At 29.8% G+C, this 19167-nt stretch overlaps 1 protein-coding gene across 2 annotated transcripts in view; it reads right to left on the reverse strand.

The window, feature by feature from the left end:
* Positions 1–11924, reverse strand: part of MetRS (methionyl-tRNA synthetase 1) — a 48681-nt gene extending 36757 nt beyond the window's left edge. Inside the window, exons 1-7 of one of the 2 annotated variants that reach the window (XM_075369431.1) lie at positions 11673–11924; positions 10235–10395; positions 8513–8617; positions 6248–6394; positions 4293–4439; positions 3008–3111; positions 774–890 (exon numbers count right to left, since the gene is read on the reverse strand). In XM_075369431.1, coding sequence (XP_075225546.1) covers positions 774–890; positions 3008–3111; positions 4293–4439; positions 6248–6394; positions 8513–8617; positions 10235–10395; positions 11673–11775 — 884 coding nt within the window. In that variant the 5' untranslated portion in view covers positions 11776–11924. The remainder of the gene's footprint in view (positions 1–773; positions 891–3007; positions 3112–4292; positions 4440–6247; positions 6395–8512; positions 8618–10234; positions 10396–11672) is intronic. The other variant, XM_075369432.1, reaches the window with a different exon arrangement.
* Positions 11925–19167: the final 7243 nt, after the last annotated feature.

Consider the following 19167-nt stretch of genomic DNA (forward strand, 5'->3'; position numbering starts at 1 on the left):
ATGTTTCTTTACATTACAAGGCTTTGGTAAGAACACCGACCAAATGAGCATAGGATTACAATAACAAGTTATTATTACATCACCATTCATATTACACTTATTTACTTGTAAAAAAAACAATCATGAAGGTGATGTAAAACAAAATATGTCATTTACTACTACTACTACCTTTCTGTGGAACAATCTGAAGTACAGAACTTCCAAACAGCAACACATTTTCTGGTCCTGATATTAAATACTGTTTGGAAGTTTCACTGTATCTTGTAGTTTCACCTGTCTCTTGTAGTTTCTTACAAAAAGTTTTTATGAATTTTTGCATATTTTTTCTATTGTATAATTCACTAAAGTATACAATAAAAAATAATCATACCTTCTCCATAACACAAAAATCAATAATTAATACATCTATAATATTCTGTACGATTAAGCTTTATAGCCTGAAAATTATACCATTTATGAACAAGTTCAACTGGTTTTTCTCAGGCAAATTTATAAATACAATTACAGATAAATCAACTTTTTCAACATTTACTTTTATTCTACTATAAATCAGAGCAATTTTTATAAATAAAAAAATCAATTTGTTATTCTAGATCAGTAGATGTTTTTTTTAATACTCATTCAAGAAATCATGTGTTTTGTTTACATTTCAACAACACTAAAATAGAAAACATGTTAAGGCACAATAATGTAATTTCATGATAACCATCAGCCACTTATTCTTTTAATTAATAAAATATTATAGTAAAACATGATTTTTAAGAAACAATTACCTCGCAAATACATCAGCAGACAAAACACAACCAATAATGTTACCAAGATGTGGGACATTATTAACATATGGCAATGCTGATGTAACAAGCACATTTCGTTCACCAGCGACTGGTAATCTGAAAATGAAATCAATTTTAACTTGATTAGATCTTTTTTATTTTCATGTCAGACAATTTTATTGTCCAACATGAAGAAAATAAGACATATGTTATAACACTCACTATGTATAAGGCACAGTTCAAAAGAGTTATAAATAGTGATTGGCAACAATGACTGGTTCGCACATGCACAGTAGCTGTAAGTGGTCTTTTGGGCATGAAACCGCCACACTGCTGTCAGCTGACTGTTTTTCTTTGTGAGACAATGTGTTAAAATGAGTGCAATAATAACAAATCCTGCTAGTTATGAAGTTTGATCAGTGATTAGATATCTAAAAGCAAGAGGACATAATGCTGCGAAATTCACTATCAACTGTGTGAAACATATGGGACTACAGCAATAAATGAGAGAAAAGTAAGTTAATGGTGTCGTGAGGTTAAGGAAAGGCACTCAAATATTTACAACAAACAGAGAAGTGGTAAGCCTAGTGTCCAGACAGACTGTTGAATGTGTGAATGCAAAAAGTGAGAGAAAATCATTATTTTATGAATGGTAATCTTTCTCTAGAATTTCAAGAAGTTTTGAAGACAGCGCTTGAGAATCATTACTAGCCACACTAGGCTATTGCAAACTGTGACCATGATGGGTGCTGAAAATGTTGCCAAGTGCTCACAAAGATCACAGAATGACATCTGCACATGCTTTTCACAACCATTTTAACCACAAGGGGGAATTTTTGTTCCCATATCTCCCTGGTGACAAAACATGGATTTTGTATGTCAATGCTGGGACAAAACAATCCTGCAGTGGCATCATTCCAGTTCACCTAAACCAAAAAATTCCAACAACCCAGTCTCAAGGAAAATCATTGCAACTGTATTCTGGGACCAAAAGGGTCCCAGAAATGCTTCTGATTGATTTCATGAAACCTGGAATAACCATCACATAACAAGTCTTTTATGAAACACTTTCTAACCTGCATTGTGTCATTCAAAACAGATTACTGGGAATGCTGAGATTAGGAGTTGTTCTTCTTCACAATAATGCATGACCACACATGGCTGCATCCAAAACAGAAATAATTTTAAAATTCAGATGGGAGATTTTAGATCATCCCCCTTACAGTCCTGATCTGGTGCCCAGTGATTACAATCTCTTCCTACATCTCAAAATCTAGCTTGCACCTCAACAATTTTAGGATTGATAATTTGGTGCAAAAGTGGCTACAATCCCAGGTGGCAGAATTTTATGCAGTGGGTTTGAAGGAGCTTGTTTTATAATATCAAATGTGTTTGAAACGAAATGTAGTAAAATAAAAGCATGTAATAATTATTTGAAACCATTAATAAATTTTTTATTTTATCAACTCTCATTTAGTTTACAGATTGACCTTTACTTTTAAACATTGCCTCGTATATTCTTCATATATACATTATCAATGAATATGTACTAAATATAAACTTCACTAATGCTGAAACTATTCTCAAAAAGTTATATTACACAAAGCAAGATGGAAACAACATTAAATATACAGTTTCAAAATTTTTTATATTATTTCACTATTCATGGATACAACATGCTTTTTATTTGATTCTACTCTCCTGTTATCTTTTAGTAAAACTCTAAAACTGCATCAAGATTTATGAAATACATACATATATATTTAAACAGTCATAGTTTTTAAAATTTTATTACAACTGATTGTTATTCTACATGTTTTAGTTATTCTATACATTGCAATAAGCAAATAAGAATTTTCCAAGTAGTGTTTATGATTTAAAAAATAATATTATGGAATATTTTACTATTGCTAAGTCAAATATTAAAAAAATAATAAATACTCAAAACTTCATACTAAATGATTGTGTATTCTATCACATAGAATGTGTATTATATTCTTTCATATCCTGTAGTTGAGAATGTTTAATACTAATCTATTTAAAACTAAAACAAAACAATTGAAGTTTTAAAAATTGGGCTAAAGAAATACTGTACCACCAAAATTTAACCAACCTATAAAAAAGCTGGTACTTGTATTAGCCCTAATCTACTTAAAAAATTTCATTAAAATCTGTATCATTAGGTTATGCTTTCAAATATAAATCTAATTAATGTAAAAAATTAATTTACTCACACTGGAGAAACCGCTGGTTTTGGTTTAATGGGTACATTTCTATTCCATGACTCCTTTACCTCTTTTAATTCAGCATCTGTAGCAGGTTTGATATTCCCACTGACCTAAAATAATAAAACAAAATTAAGAAATGAGTTACAAAAGTGAATAAAATAGAAAAAAGGTTCTAGAATAATTAATTTTGCTAGAATTTTTATGACTTTATATTTGTGTTAGTCAGACATTAATACAGTTTAACTGATTAATATTTATATTCAATATTTTCAAGAAGCATCCATAATTTCTTGCTGACAATATCTTCTAACTTTTTCAGGACAGGATGATAGTTGCATACAACTATAGTGCCACTATTATATGAGTAGAGAACAAAGCAGTATACTTCTCATAACATTATCTTCAAATCAAACTACTATATACATAAATACATATGTCAGGGCTTGTTGAAAATTAAGGCCTATTGATCATAATTTTTAAATGAAAATATTACAACTCAGTTCCAAATCTAAGATGTTAACTCAATAATTTTTTTTTATTGCACTATAAAAATCTTGTTCAAGATGTTGGAAATGATCAAAAGTTGCCTGGAACACTCCTTACACATTAATTTCATTAAAGCATTAACATCATTTTTATATTATTTTTCATTCATTTTACTACCATCATGCAAAGCAAACATTTACCTATAGATTTTAACAAGTATCATATTTTGGAAGTCCAAAAAAAAGTACAGTGCTTGAAATTCATACTCTGAAGCAACATTCATAGTCTTAACCAATTTAAAACTTACATAATCATAAGAGGTTGTGCATAATAGAATAAACAAAGTCAACAAAACCAGTTCAAAAGTTCTATAAAACTGCTAATATTCACAAAAAAAAAATTTCTCATAAAACTTTACTTAGTAAAATATTAAATTTGGATTGAGTAATTTTAGTGTTTATATTTTAGTTATAATAATACAATTATGTCAAAATATATGCAAAAACATTTCTTAGAAATCATCAACCACACTTTACTTTTAAGGGTAAAATACAAATCCAAAATCAACAAAAAAAATCAATTAGTATGATACAAGTGAATACTGGTGTAGGTAAGTTTTCCATATTAGAACTAATAAAATAAAAATAAAAAACTTTTAAACAAAATTTATAATTTATAAAAAGCTTTTACGTATTGAGTTACCATTTACCACAGCATATTTGTAATTTAAATGAGGATTCATGATATGGATGTTGAAAGGAAAAAAGAGTAGGATATTTTAAATTCAAAGTAATATGATAGTTACATCTGATGTTAAAGATGTTGCAGAGGACTGGTGTGTAGGTGATTTCTCAGACACTTCTTGAACTGTAATTGATGGAAACCAACCTGCCGATGCAATACTTTGTAGACATGACACACCTTCTCCAACATTAAACACACTTAAAGCGTCCTAAAGTAAAATAAATAAAAATATATTTAACAGTTAAAATCTATTATAATCTGTATTCAAATATCAATTTAGACATAAGCATACAGTATTCCATAAGAAAACAAATATACTTTAAGAATAATCTCTACAGGTCAAAATGAAGAATTTCAAGAGAAAATGCTGTCTATCAGTTAACAGGTTTTTTTAAACTATATGCTCTACATATATAAGCTACATTTCAACAGACAAAAACAACTTATTGCTAAATCTTGTGGAAAAGAACTAGCTTGACAAACCATACTTTATGACAATTTAAATTAGTTGAACAGTTGATTTTTCCATTTTAGTAAATTTTGAGAGAGTTGAGTAGAGCAAAAGCTGTACAAAAAGACTTGAAGATAATTATATATAAAGCAGATAATAGTAAATATAAATAAATATATATATAAAACTAGCAAAAACTTACAGTTAAAAAATGCAGAATAAATGCTGCAATATGAACACTTGTATTAATTTATACGCAATAGTACTTATTAATACATGTAATAGTATGCACTAATTAATTTAAATGAAAGTGCAGATTAGTTATACCGATGTTTAACTTAATTTTTTTTTTAATTCTGTGATTTAAAAAAAATTATATACACTATTTTAAAGAAATTATATATTAGACACACACACATGTGCCTGATACACGAAAAAAATATTAATTAGATACACACAAATAAGAATTGTTTAATACAGAGAGCAGTAAGCAAACAAGCACAATAAAATGTTCTTAATGAGAGATCATTTTGTTCATAAATTCACTGGAAAATAAAAGATAAAATAACATCAATATCACATACATTGGTTAATAATACTACTCAGAAAGCACACTTTTAAATAGGTAGAGGTTAACAGACTACACCCCAAATTCTTGTAACAAAATTTATTCCTTACTTCCTGCCAAAAAGGAATGCAACTGCCCAATTTACAATATTCCATTTTCTAGTATTATAATTTGTTTACATATCCAAATGGGATTTCTTTACTTTATCTTAATATGTTTAATGATTAACATGCTATGTTTTAGTACAAAAACTGATGTAATAAGTAATGTTTTATCATTATCCATGAATACAAATAAATACTATTCTATAATAAATGTGTTAATTTTGATTCTCCAATTAAGTTTGATACTAAATTCTAATTGTACTCGAATTATTAGAAATTTGGCACACCAAAATTCAGATTAATAAAATAGTACTGTATAATTCATCCAGTGTAAATAAAATTAAATATAATGATGGTAGTCGAATTCATGTAAAAAATCCCACCAGACAGTGCAACAAAATATTTTTATAATAGTATAAAAAGTTTAAAAAAGATAATATTTCTCAATGTAACTGAATACGTGATAAAACAAACATTACTAATAATATGAGTAATTAGGAAAAAATAATAACAAAGATACAGATACTGTTAAAAAATACAAATTTATATATAAATATAAACTAAGCATGTTCAACATCAGAATAAATGTTTGATTAAGTACACAGAGCATTTTTAAATAAAAGCAAAAACATGTAAAATATTGTTCTTATCATGACTAGGAAGGGAAGTTTTATACAGATAAAAAAATATTATATAAATATTCATACAAAATGTTTAAAATTATATTTCTTAAATATTGAACGAAGTCAAAAATGTGACAAGTTCACCAAGCCGCTAGTTCCAAAAATTCTCACTTTTTTTTGTCAAATCTACTGACTAATAATAATAAAATTATTTTTTTTAAATTACCAAACAAAGTACCAAAAATGTACATAAATTTATACTGAACATACCTTAAAGTGAGGTAATTCCATTAATCTTTGGAACCAATCATTTACATTTTTATATTTACTAATAAAAGAACCAGAAATTTTAGCATCAGTTAATACTGGATAAACTGTAGACCATACTGATATATCACAAACAGTCAATGAATTATCCTGGAAGTAAAACATGGTTAAAAATATTAAAAAATATTAACTAAATACTTAAAATATTCTACAATACTATTAATAACACACTATATTCATTAAACAGAAGAGACATAAAGGAAATAACTATAAATTTAAAGAATGGAAACTGTGAAAAATAATCTGACAAGAATGTTTGTAATTTGATATATTACAAACACACATAACTGTTATAATGGTATAAGAGTTATAATGGTATTGTTATTTGTTATATTATTTATTGTTATAAATTGTTACAAAATTAAATGGATCACCAAATTTAAAATGAAATGGTCTTCAATGATTTAGAGAGAAATTTATAAAGAATCTTTTACAAAGAAATATGGTATGCCACATATTAAGACATTCATGATTAGTATTCTGTAAAAGAAATTGTATGATGTAAAAAACATAAGGGAAAGAAATAGTTGAATATATGAAACATATAATTAAGATACAAGGTCTGTTCAGAAAATAACCAAACTTTTTTTTTTTTAATCTTTATTATTAATTTTACAGATTATTGGTCCTTGTCACATTCAAAGTACTCCTCTCCCCTATTCACACACTTTTCCCAGCGGTATTTCCACTTCGCAAAGCAGTCCTGGATAGCTTCATTTGAAATGGCCTTTAAAGTTCCATGACGAATTTGCTTTAATGTCATCAATAGTCTCAAAACTGTGTCCTTTCATCACTGATTTTAATTTCGGAAATAAGAAAAAATAACAAGGAAGCAGGTCTGGCGAGTAGGGAAACTGATTTTTGGCACAAAGCTGAGTATGCAGGCGCATTGTCATGGTGAAGGAACCAAAAATTTTCTCACCACAACTCTGATCTCTTTTTGCGGACTTTTTCATGTAATCATTATAAAATTCCTTGAGAGTACGCAGTTCACTGCTTCACCCTGAGGCGTAAGAATTCAAAATGCACAATTCCACTACAACTGAAAAAAACAGAGACCATAACTTTGACATTACATTGAGACTGACGTGCTACCTTGGGGTCTGGAGATCCTTTGCCAATTCATTGTAATGATTGAACTTTTGTCTCAATGTTGTAGCTGTAAACCTAGCTTTCGTCTCCCATTATGATGCTTTCCATGAATCTTTCAACATTGGTATGTTCAAGAAGTTGCCAACAAAGTCCACTCGATGTTTTTTCTGCTGTTCAGTCTCAAAGGAGGAACAAACTTAGCTGCAACTTGATGCATGTTCAATTATTTAGTTAAAATGTCATAGCATGATTCAATTGAGATGCTAACCTCTTCTGCAAGTTCTCTGACAGTCAATCAGCAATTTGCATGCATCAAATCATTGACTTTCTGAACATGGGTATCATCAGTTTAAGTCGAAGGACTACAAGGTTGAGGGTTATCTTCAACTAAATGTTAAATAATGAAAACCGATCGTAACATTACGTATAACCCACAGGATCACCTCCATAACCTTGTTTCAAAAGTTGAAATATTTCTGTGGAAGTTTTCTCCAGTTTCGCGCAAAATTTTATGTTGTATCATTGCTCCACTTAAACACGTTGCACTCAAATAATTATAACATGAAAACTAAATGAGATATCAACAATCCAACATGTGGTTACAGAGGAGGTTATGCAAGACATAACCTCCTCAACCGAACGTCATTAAATCTCTGTTGGGATGTAATTAAAAAGACTCAGTTATTTTCTGAACAGTCCTCGTATATAAGGTAGTATTTTAACAATAAAATACTTGTCCAGAACGAAAAGAAACTGATAAAGGGGCAAAAAATGTAATCATAGATTGATAAGACCTCACATAAAAATAACTCATAAGAAAAATAGTAAACAGAATTAGAAAAAAAATAGTACTAACTTATAATAATTAAGACTGTCCAGTAATAGATGTATAAGATTACTTAAAACATGGATATAATATATTCATGGATTCATGAAGCTCATCATACAAAACAACCATCTATATAATAAAATATAAGTACATTATGCTAACAGTGATTTTTTCCATGGAATATAATCCAATAATCCAAAATTGTAAATTAAATCTTAAAATTTAAATAACACTACTTTTAATTAATAAATCATATATTTATAAATAAAAACTACAACCATACATACCTTTACCAAGTAAGACTGCTTTTCTAATATACCATCCAGAACACTAAACAGTTTCATTAGTTGTTGATTATCAAATTTACTACCAATACATCTAACTAGAGTAGGCTGAAACAAAACAAAAAGTAAATTAAAAAATTTAAACAATGAATAAAATAAAATAAATATAAAAATAAAACAAAGTTCATAAATTTGGCATATTCCGTAAGTAACATGGTTCCCAGTCACCAATATAGTGTGACACTTGAATCCATACTGAATGTCTAGTTTTATTTAGAAACACTTGAATGTTTTACTAGTTTATGAATTTTATTCTTATCGTTTGTTAGTGCATTCATAAAATTGTTAAATATATAAGTCACTGCATTTCACTGTTCAAAATTTGATATTCCCTCCTAAAAGATCACACAATAAAATACAAATTAATATTTAATATCCTATAGAAAGAAGATATGTCATCACATACTAAAAGCACCAAGCATGTTTATGCTTATGTGTTTACACTAGAAAAAAACAAATATTTACCGGCTGGATTTGCATTGACCATTCATAAAAATTTAGATATAATAAGCTGACTAAAAAATTATTAAAAATATTAAGTTTATTGTTAATCGTATTAGGTGACTTGAAAGAATCTATTTTTTCTGGGCTCACAGCAAAGTATCATCATCAGCACCTGGACATCATCATCAGTACCTGGATTTATGTAGTAAATAAATAAAAATTAAATTAAAAACTAAAACCCAGTAATATAAAAACACAGCATAAATGGAAAGTGCCTATGACATATGCTAAAACCGAAATAAGTAAAATCACAAGGAAATATTACATAAATATTTCCTTATTATCAATTTTATTGATAATAAATTAAAACAATAAAATTGCCATGCCATATGGTACAAATAGCTGAAAAATACTATAGAAAACTCAATATTTGAACTGGAAGAAGATTTTAATCTACTTCAGGAGTGAAAAAAAGTTGGCAAAGTTAATTACTGGGTCACTTTTTGTTTCATCAAAAATTCTTTTACTATCTCTGTTTGAATTTCCTGTACAATATGTTTATTGAAAAATTTATCAAGGAGATCATTCTTGCATACAATGAAACAAATTAAAAAAGGATTAAAGTAAATTAGATAATTTAGTGATAAAAATAATTTTTAAATATAACTATGAGTAGACTGTAAAATCTTAAAGAGAATTATTAAACTTTATGTGTTGTTTAATATTATGGATATGTCAAACATTTAATTCAGTTTATCAAGCACAAGTTGTTCTGGATAGGCGTCAAGAAAATTAACCAATCACCAATACAATTATAAGTCCTGTTTCTTAGACACAACATTTCATAAAAGAGAATACACACATACTCACAATGATCAACAAACAGAGTATTCCATTCCAGTACACAATATTTCGTTTTGTAAGTAACAATAATTTTCATTTTGTTAAAAAAAATACAAGTTACCTGAATTAAATTGCTAAACAATTTCAAAGACATTAAAAATAACATGGTTTTAATTCAAAAACCAACTTAAAAAATCACTTGCGTACTATAAAAAAGCACAAAAATTGATGAGGCAAACAAAACAAGTCTGGCCTTAATCGGATCATTAACTCAACCAAAGACTTACTACAAATAATAACAACCTGATAATTAAATTATAAATTCATAAGTAAGAAATGTGCAATAAGCACAAATAAATTCTCAGTCTACAACTGTACCTGAAGTTGTACTGCCTCCCAATCAAACCAAAAATTAACATCAGCAGATAATTCAGGTTTGCATGGTAACAAAAAATTACATGTAGCATTTGTTGAAAATATATGTTCATGAGTATCGACTTCAAAAACAGGTAATCTACGAGGTTTTTGGAACCTTTCATCTGAAATAATAACCAAAATATACAATGTATACTTAAATATACAATATACTTAAATTCAATGTCATGCTTAATCCTCAATTTAATACATGTGTTTTCCAGCTTCTAAAAAAACTATTTAAAGAAATCTTCAAATTAGCTGAATTAAATTATAACTGATCACTCAAATAAAATTTGATTTTTACAAACACGATAATTTTAAGTTTAGAGGGCTTTTACTCAGTCTAAATATTGATGATGCAATTTTAATTAGATTGCTGCAAAATAAAAAAAAAGAATTAAGCAAAAAATTAAAACTCATGAAATAAGCAAGGATAAGTTCTATGGAGCTTTATTTAAACATATTACTTTACAATATGGATCAGATTATTCAAATTATTTGCTTAAATTGTTTTTAATATTCTCTGTTTCAAACATTTTAAGTTGCTCTATGAGATTTTGCTGGGGTTTTGATGGAAACAAGTAAGCGAATGGTAAAACATTCCCTTTGCCTCTCATATAAAAGTATTTACTTCTGATATGGGATTTCAGTTTTGGAATTAGAATTTCATCGCACTCGAATTTAATACAGATTTTTCAGTGGCACTGTCAAAATGTAACTTTAGTCTAAGACTGTACAACTTTAAGTGTGTATGCCAATCTCCTAGTGAATTCTGCAGTTACATTCTTCTTGCATCAGGTCTACTTTCACAAATGGTGATAAGGCTTTTATAAATTCTGGTACAACAAATTAATAATTACTGGTATGTAACATTCTAAATACCTTATACTGATAAAATGCAGTATAAAATACTTAATGAAAAAATCAGGTGCTGATTATACTATTTCCTGATTAATTTTTATGGAGAATTAGAGGTACATTTCGAAAAAAAAAGGTACATTTCGAAAAAGAGGTACAAACTGTCTTAATATTTTACCTACATGAATAATGGGATAAAAGCTATGGTATATTAAAAGTACTAAATTTGGAAGCATAAAAATACAATATAGATTAAAATTATTGAGTCATAACATCCCACAGACTTTCCTATAAAAGATGAGTGTTAAATTAAAAATGGAACTATGCTTTATACCATGAAATAGAAAAAAATACAGGTTAGCCTGTAATATATACAGTGAGCTTGTATCCCAATACGTAAGGAAAAGCTGTTTGGGAAAAACCCCAACAGCTGCCCATTTAAAGGCAACGAGACACACACAAAAACGCCCATTAACACCAATAAATTATTAAATCATCAAAAAATGTACTTTAAAACACAAAATCTGGAAGTTTGACTTACCGTCAACTTTAACTACTTCAAGATCTACATTTTTGCCGGCAAATTTAGCGGCAATTAACACTTTAAGTGACGAACTATTACCTAAATTCGTAAATAATTTCATGATGCATGGGCACTTTTGACAAGAAAGAATTTACCGCTGTTGTAAACCACACGTGACAATATTGTAGTATAACCTATACTTTCTCACTCGTAATATCAGTGCTACTCATTGACAACGATTACTTTCCTACGACAGGTTATACAACTTCACAAAACAGTTGTATGTTTATAGGTTAATTAATTAACTGTCATTCAAAAGTAAGTTTGCCATGATAGATTGTAATATAAGCACTCACTATTAATATCAGCTACATGCAAAGAATTCTAATTTCATGCAAGTAATAAGGAGCATTTTTCTGTTGCATAAATTCGTATATTCTGAATTTATAAATATTACTCAAAGGTCCGGGTTATTAGTTATAACTATTCAAACTGGCGGCTGCATATCAGAAGAGGCAAATATGTTTTTTCTCTAAAATGTTACCTAAAAGCTTAAATTAGGATAGAGAAGAAAATGATGAACTTCAGGTAGAAGGGAAATTAGTCATTTAACCAAGCTCTTTGTCATATTATCATCTATTTTATTTTTCTTTAACCTCCGGGACCACCGTTACGTATTGTTTCAGAGCATGAGGTGAATGATTTGTAGCATGTGTGAAAATGCCATACCTGACAGGGATTAGAACCCAGGACTTACGGATAAAAGGCCGAGACGCTACCACTTGCGCCATGGAGATCGGCCCTTATTATCATATCTGTTTCAAAAATATTTTTCATTTTGCAATAATAATTATTAGCAGGTCCCCAAGAATGATTCATACAATGTGGGCGTCTCGGGACAAAATGTTTACCAGTGCAAGACATTTTTTTGGCTTCCTAAAACTCTCTTATCTCTTTTCGAACATATATAAACAACTTTTATTTTTTTTTTATAAATAATAAAATATATAGCTTAATATTACAGTAAAATTTCTCAATGAATTTTTTTTTAATCTTCAGATCCACCGTCAGGCATTCTTCAGAATATGAATTATTTGTAGCGTGTGTGAAAATGTCATGCCTGACCGGGATTCAAACTTGGGACCTCCGGATGAAAGGCTGAGATGCTACCATTCAAAATGATTTTAAAAAGTACAAGTCAACTTACATCTATAATATAATAATATAAAGAATTCAAACATACAGACCAACCTAGAACTACAGTAACACTTTGCGTACTTTTCTTTTGGCAAAATATTTCATTATTTCATCTATACTGATCTTTTGGAGCATCTGATATTCTATTGAAATCAACGACAAGCCAACCAATCATTCTTGAGACACTGTTGATCTTAGGTAATGATTGATGAGTTTGTTTTGCAAAACTTCGTTTCTCCTGAGACAACAGTAACTGGAGAAGTGAGGACAATTCTGAGGGCTACGTAGAAGTTTTCATCTAAATAAGAGAATGCTAAATACACTAATATTTTCATTGGTTCCCTTAGACTTTCAATAGAATGGATATAATGACCAACAATTCTTAGTTAAGTTGAAAGGCGTCTATGTTAGTATGATTTGTAAGTCGTATAATTTTTTTTCAAAAATGCTTCTTCTTCCTCACTTTCAATGTCATACATGAAACCAAAAATGTTGTGTTGATGAAGTTGAGTGAATCTTGCCTCCAAAAAAGAAATTGTTCTATCAAGTACGTAGAAATAGAAGTTCCTCTTGAATGCTTCATTTAGATCAAGATGAGGTTCATCCTAAGACTTGTAGTCAAACTGCCTTTTTATTTTTCTAGGTTGTAGTTTGTTTGCATCTCTTTCAAAGGATGGATTGATTTCTAGAACCTCAGCAATTTCCCTAGCATCAACAAGAATCATCTCTAATCCTTTGTTACTCCTCAATTTTTCAAAATAAGTTTTTACTTGGTCAATGAAATGTACAGCCTTTGAAATGTCTAATTGTTGTTTTTGTAACAGTTTACTTATCAGATTAATTCCGATCAGAACCGAGTGCCATAACAGAAGACAGCAGACAAACTTGAAACTCCTGATTTTTTAGCTATTTAAAACCAGTGCACTGGTTTTGCCGTAGGCATCTGTTCTGGAATCATTGGAAAGCTCAAACAAGGCATCATAAACTTCTCCAGCCTGGTATCTCAGTAAATTTATTGCGTCAATTCTACTCTCCCAGCGAGTTTTGTTTAGAGGTTTTACTGTCAAAGAACTCACACGATTCTTTAATACAGACAAGGTGGGTGAAACAAAAAAAAATTTATGTTTCTTGTACTGTACTAAAGAAATTTACAGCTTCAGTACAATAAAGAGCTGAGTTGTTCACAACCAGATTAAGATTGTGAGCACTACACAGTACAAAAATGCTTGAGGATTTAAAGTGAGGATTCTATTACGTACTCCAGCATTGTTTCCCTTTCATACTGGCTCTGTTATTGTAGCTTTGCCCACTTATGTTGCACAAAAACAGGTTTAAATATTCTAACTGGTTTAAAAGCATTTCAGTAGCAGTCTCTCCAGATGAACATTCCATTGGAACAAAACCCAAGAAATGCTCTTGGATGCAAGATTCTTTTCCTGATTGACAAGTGACACACTGGACAATCAAAGATATCTGTTCTGTATGGCTGACGTCAGGGGTACAATCCAAAATGATGGAATAGTATATCTTTTCTTTTACCTCTTGAAGGATGTATTTTGATTCTTAAACCGGGCAGTCCAATCATTTCATTTTGAATGTTTTTTCCCAACATAATGAACAAACATTTCATTTGAGGATATCTGTCATAAACATTCAGCGATGATCACATCAAACTTCCCAACAAACTCTAGCACTTTCAAAAAGTTGCCATTGCCTCTTGCATACAGTTTGTCCATTTTACCACCAAGTGCTAGATTTTGTGAGGCCAGAAATTATATCATAACCACTATGCACTTGAACACTTCTTTCCGTCATTCAGCTTCACTGTCTATGAATCTTTGGTTTTCGTGATTGATTGTTTTGCCCAACTGCTGTTGCTTACTGTACTCAATCTAAGATTGAAATGATTGCATGTGTCCAGAGGAATTTTTTATGTTCAGACAGTATCTCAGAGATGGGTCTCCAATCACAGTTACTAGTTTCTAAAGATAAATTTGTTCTGCTATTGAAAAAAAGGCAGTAGCAAAAACAGAAAATAAAATATTTTGGCACAAAGTAAATTAGCCACCTGTGTTGGACAACTTCACTGTTGTTCAGGTACCTGCAATAATGAATGACACTAACTCTGTGATTGTCTATGTTTAAGAGAAAGTCTACATTGGAAATTTGCTCTGGAGCATGCTTAACTGGAATTTGTCAAACAATGTCAGTTATGTGGTCTGGCCATTCTCCAGGGTCGTATGGCATATACAGTTCCTCTTGAGAATTCTGAAAAAAAAACATTAATTTTGCTGTATCTAATTCAGTCAGTCACATAAGAGAATAATTTTTTCAGGTACCAAAAAATTTTTGAATATTACTTTTACGAAATGAAAACTGCACTAAACATTAAGAAAGTGATTGTTCAATTCCCTGGTTTGAAGTTTTATTCTGTACAAGAAAATATTCAATTCAAAATTTGTACTGATCATTCGACTTTGATGAAATTGAAAATGAAAGCAGTTCTCATAACTTAAAATGAACCTGTGTTAATGAAATTAAAAAAATATGAAAATATCCAGAGGTCTTGTCTTCTATCCTTATCAAGAAAAAAAAGAATTATTTCATTATCTTGTTTTGATGAAATTGAAAAAGAAAGTAGGTATAATCAACTTGAATAGTATTTGTGTTAAAAGCTTCAAAATGTTAAAATATCCAGAGATTCAAGGTTTTATTCTGATCTATGAATGACGTAATATTTTTCAAATATCCAAATAATCTAAAAGCTTGAAATTTGGTATACTTTACCAAGTTATAATTTTTAAAAACAGCCCATTTAAAACAAAAATGTTGGTAGAAAAACGTTTTTTTAACTTACCAACCAAATTTTATTAAAATCATTTTTTCATGGTTTTTGAATTGCTGATTACGAATACCACATAATATCATATTTTAGCTCAGTGATATAGAAGAGCTGGACCAGAAGTGTAACCATATTGGAGAGGTATCTGTTAACAGCCAGTCTAAGGAATGATTCCTGAAGGAGGGCAGCAGCTCTTTCAGTAGTTGTTAAGGGTGTAGGTCAGGAGGACTTAAACAGCCATATCAACATCACTCAATCTTCTGAGTACTGCACAGCTGAAAGCAATGGAAAACTATTTTCTTTCCAAGAAAATGAACTCTCTACATTTTCATGTAATAAAGATGGAGGTGCCTTTCTTGATAAAATATTCTGGAGGTAAACTAGTCCCCTGTTTTGGATCTTTGGGTGGGTACACTAAGGAAGGGATCATCAGAAAAATAAAAAATAACATTCTACGAAGAGAACATTAACATTCAGAGCGTGGAATGTTAAAAGTTATGTTAGAGTTGGTAGGTTAGAAAATTTAAAGAAAGAAATGGATAGGTTAAATGCAGATGTAGTAGATATTAGTGTGGCTCGGTGGGAAGAGAAAATTGACTTTTGGTCAGTTGATTTTAGAATAATTAACTCAGCTTCAAATATATGGCAGGTAGGAGTAGGTTTCATAATAAACAAGAAGATAGGGAAGAGAGTAGAGTATTTCAAAATGCATAGCAATAGAATCATTGTAATAAGGATAAATCAAAATCTAAGCAGACAATTGTTAACGTCTATATGCCTACAAGTGCTCATGATGATGATGATGTAGAGTGTGAATACGAAGAAATTGACAAAGCAATTAAACAGATAAAAGAAGAGAAAATTTATTAATAATAGGAGATTGAAATGCAAGCATTGGAAAAGGCAAGAAAGGAATTACTGTGGGTGAATACGAGCTGGGCAAAAGAAATGAAAGGGGAGACTGACTTATTGGGTTTTGTGCAAAGTATAATTTAGTAATTGCCAACACCCAGTTTAAAAATCATAATAGAAGAATATACACATGGAAAAAACCAGGTGATACTGCAAGGTATTAGATAGATTAAATCATGGTTAAACAAAGATTTAGAAATGAACTCCTTGACTGCAAAGCATATCCTGAAGCAGACCGTTGACAGAATTTAGATATTGACATTTGATAATAAAATGTAGATTGGGTTTAAAAACCTGAAGAAAAGATGTCAGACGAGTCGGTGGAATTGAGAGAAGCTTGACGAAGAGAAGGTAAAGAAGATTTTTCAGGAGGACATTGCAAGAGGTCTGAGTAAACAGATAAGGTAGAAAATACAGAATAAGAATGGGAAGAAGAAGAAAGCACCTGTGCAACATTTAAATTATAGATTTAATTTTGCCTCACTAATTAATAACAAATTAGTATTTCCAAAAATAAATCCTAGCTTAAAATCAAAATTAAATATTTTTCTTAATTTGTTTACATGAGAAAAAGGTTGCCATATTTTTTAAAATATTTTCTTTATAAAATACGAGTATCAAGTATTTAGTTAATTCCTAAGTAAAAATTATAAATAAATGTTGTGTAAAAATTATATTACTTATAATTTTGGAAATTGTAATGGCACTTGTTTTTTTTTTTGACCTATGAATTAATTCACCACAAAGTTTACAAAGAAAGATTGTGCGTGGGAAAATGGAAATTTATAGCTAATGAAAAATTCCTTGCCTGACCAGAATACAAAATCTGAACCTCCGAATGAAAGGCCGAGACGCTACCACTCCGTTATAGAGATAATTGTATTAAAAAACTAAATAAAGAAAAACAAAACAACATACTTAGCATTTATAGACTTAGAAAAGGCATTTGATAATGTACACTGGAATAAAATGTTCAGCATTTTAAAAGATTTAGGTGTCAAGTATAGAGATAGAAGAACAATTGCTAACATTTACAGGAACCAACCTGCAACAGTAATAATCGAAGAACATAAGAAAGAAGCCGTAATAAAAAGGGAATCCAACAAGAACGTTCCCTATCCCCATTACTTTTTAATCTTTGCATAGAACTAGCAGTTAATTATGTTAAAGGACAATTTAAATCCAGAGTAACAATACATAGTACAAGGTAAAAACATAAAGATGCTATGATTTGCTGACGATATTGTAATTCTAGCTGAGAGTAAAAAAGATTTAGAAGAAACAATGACTGGCATGGATGAAGTCCTATGCAAGGACTACTATGAGAATAAACAAGAACAAAACAAAAGTAATGAAATGTAGTGGAAATAATGAAGATGGATCGCTGAATATAAAAATAGAAAGGGAAAAGATTATGGAGGTAGAAGAATTTTGTTATTTGGGAAGTAGAATTACTAAAGATGGACAAGCAGAAGCAATATAAGATACCAAATAGCACAGCCGAAACAAGCTTTCAATCAGAAATGTAATTTGCTTACATCAAAAATTAACTGAAATAACAGAAAAACATTTTTGAAAGTATATGTTTGGAGCATAGCTTTATATGGAAATGAAACTTGGATGGTCAAAGTAATTGAGAAGAAAAGATTGGAAGGTTTTGAAATGTGATACTATAGGAGAATTTAAAAAATCAGATGGGTGGATAAAGTGACAAATAAAGAGGTTCTGTGGCAAATTGATGAAGAAGGAAGCATTTGGAAAAATATAGTTCAAAGAAGAGACAGATTTATAGGCCATATATTAAGGCATCCTGGAATAAATGCTTTAATATTGGAGGGATATGTAGATGGGAAACGTTCTCATTATAAATAACCTAGTAATAAACACTAGACATCTAATAATATTAAATAAATTAAAGAAACAGACAGGCATTGTTTGGAATATGTAAAACAAATTGTTAGGGATGTAGGGGGTATATCAAAATGAAACTACTGGCAATAAATAGGAAATCTTGGAGAGCTGCATCAAACCAGTCAAATGACTGAAGAAAAAACAAAACCATATTTTACCTTAATCACTTCACACTAAACCATTTTGAGATGGTAGCACCAGACCATGAATATCTATCCCAATCACTACACATTCTTTTTACTAAAAAGTGAGTTACAAAACTGAAAAATTGAACACATAAGCACAGCATATGATATTTGCCAGAAAAAGTTCAATAAGTGATATTAAAAAAATTTCATACTCCCTCAAAGGCCAAAATTTTGCCAAAAACCTTTCTACTTATGCATGGAATTTCTTGTAAATCACTGTCTGTGGTTGTGGGGGAAAGATTGTATAATAGACATAAATATCATAAGTGATAATTTTCAGTAATTTACCTTCACAACTAAAGCTTCTTTCGGACCTGTAGATTTGTCTTCTACACATAAGGGAGATTTATTTTCTTCCTTTTTATCCTCTTCTTTATGATCTTTGGCATCAGCAATCGAAGACTTGGACTCATCTGTCATCTACAATAAATAAGAATAGATTAGATTTGGTATATAATGCTGA

Source organism: Lycorma delicatula, chromosome 6, assembly GCF_047948215.1.
Source record: "Lycorma delicatula isolate Av1 chromosome 6, ASM4794821v1, whole genome shotgun sequence".
NCBI classification, from domain to species: domain Eukaryota; kingdom Metazoa; phylum Arthropoda; class Insecta; order Hemiptera; family Fulgoridae; genus Lycorma; species Lycorma delicatula.